This window comes from Papilio polytes, unplaced genomic scaffold, assembly GCF_000836215.1.
Source record: "Papilio polytes unplaced genomic scaffold, Ppol_1.0 DF824191.1, whole genome shotgun sequence".
NCBI lineage: Eukaryota > Metazoa > Arthropoda > Insecta > Lepidoptera > Papilionidae > Papilio > Papilio polytes.
This window is the reverse complement of record NW_013525013.1, coordinates 2,124,895-2,126,660: the sequence shown is the minus strand read 5'-3', so window position 1 is coordinate 2,126,660 and position 1,766 is coordinate 2,124,895. Positions and strand designations below refer to the sequence as shown.

The 1,766-nt window shown below is 40.7% G+C and overlaps 1 protein-coding gene across 1 annotated transcript in view; it reads left to right on the top strand.

Annotated features, from left to right (window-relative positions):
- Nucleotides 1-1,766, top strand: part of LOC106110903 (brefeldin A-inhibited guanine nucleotide-exchange protein 3) — a 14,688-nt gene that overhangs the window by 7,700 nt on the left and 5,222 nt on the right. Inside the window, 4 exon segments of the mRNA XM_013292853.1 lie at nucleotides 85-446; nucleotides 738-861; nucleotides 1,163-1,340; nucleotides 1,412-1,553. Of these exon segments, the coding sequence (XP_013148307.1) occupies nucleotides 85-446; nucleotides 738-861; nucleotides 1,163-1,340; nucleotides 1,412-1,553 (806 nt within the window).

Below are 1,766 nucleotides of genomic sequence, written 5' to 3'. Positions count from 1 at the left end.
CTGCGTTCCGAATGATTAATTTTAATCCCTTTCCCTTCACCCCTTCCTTATTAGGAACAGAAGGGAAAGTGGATTTGATGGTAGAGGATACGCAGATATATGGGAAATATCCTCTTTATGTGCGTTTCTTCCTCAGTCAATTAAGGGTAAGCAACGCATCTACAATTGCGAATGTGGCCACTCGCTCGTATATCCCCACATAATATAAAAAAGGCGAGGTAAAACTATAGTTGAGCCTTAAGCATTTAATAAAAAATATTTCCTTCTACCACAGAAAGTACAAGTCCCATTAACAGAGGATGAGTTCGTAGAAGAAGTTCAAGGGAGCGGCGTACTAGTGTATTTGTCAGCGACGTGGCTGAGAGAACTTTACCAGCAAATACTCGCAAACGACTTACTGAAGGATGTCCCCACAACTGACCATCCTCTCATACATTTACTATCTGGTAAGATATCGCTTAGTAAAATCGCCGATGTTTCTTATTCAAAAGTATGTAAGAACTAGCTTTCGCCCGCGACTCCGTTTGCGTGGAATGATAAAAAAACAAAACCAAGTACAAAACCAAACAAAGTCCAGATTATCCTCTACATCCAAATTTCATCGAGATTCGTTTAGCAGTTTAGTCTACAAACTCTAACAAATTTTCATCTTAACTTTCGCATTTATTAGTAAGAAAGAAAGAAGACACTAAATCTAACTTTATAATAAAAGGCTATATGTTATGTGATGTGTTCAGACCTGGGCGGGCTGGAGCAGAGCCCGGTGATGTCGGACTGGCAGCGCCTGAAGGAGGTGTCGCGGCTGTACAGCGGCGCCGACGACACGCCGCAGCACCAGGCCAGCTTGCGTTGGGCCAGAAGGTCAATTCTAATACAATCTTCAGTCCAATCTAAAATATCTTGCACCTCATAGTGTAATAACTAACAACTAACTTTTTATAACACAAGATAATAGATTAGAGTAGACCCTGCCACCTGATACACAGTTATTACTGGTTTAGGAGACGGAGCCCACTGATTTTGTAAAAAAAAAAATAGATCCAATAACGACTATTTTTGTCTTTCAAATCATACTTTCTTATTTTTGACTTCTAAAAAATTTATACTCGACTTGAAAGTGACACCTCGATGTGAAACTTTGATACCAGAATTCTTTCTACAGGATCCTGACTTGCATCTGGGACTCCATGGTGACAGTACTGAGTGTGCCGCTGACGGGCTACAGGAACAGGAAGGACAAGCTGCAGGGCATCATATCCAAGAAGATCCACACCTTCGGCAAGAGGAAGAGGATCGCTTGGGAGGGGCTCACTATACAATGCCTAGAAGGACTTCACAAGGTTATTTATAAGCATCTTCTATCCATCATCTATCTTTTTTTTCGTGCTTAAATGGCTTTTTCCTTCTCTAGGCTGCCAGGATCAGTAACACTCTGAGCTTACAAAACCGCTGCAGCAGTATTCTAGCACTGTTAGCCAACTCCGCAATATCACAACCACCCAACGGCAAGATCTTGGCAACGCACGCTCTGTCTCTCGATATATTGATCACAGGTAAATTACATTGATAATTTTTACACACTAAATGCCTACGAAAGAGAAACTCTTGAACCCATTTGACGTCTAAATTTTTGCCTGTCGGAGCCCCAATTTTAGTCCCTTTTGTCTTATAAGGAAAGAATAAAAAGCGAAAGTAGATTTGACGGTGGAGGATATGTATAGGAAGGGTAAATAATTTTATATCTCTTTTGCAATTATGGATTTCTA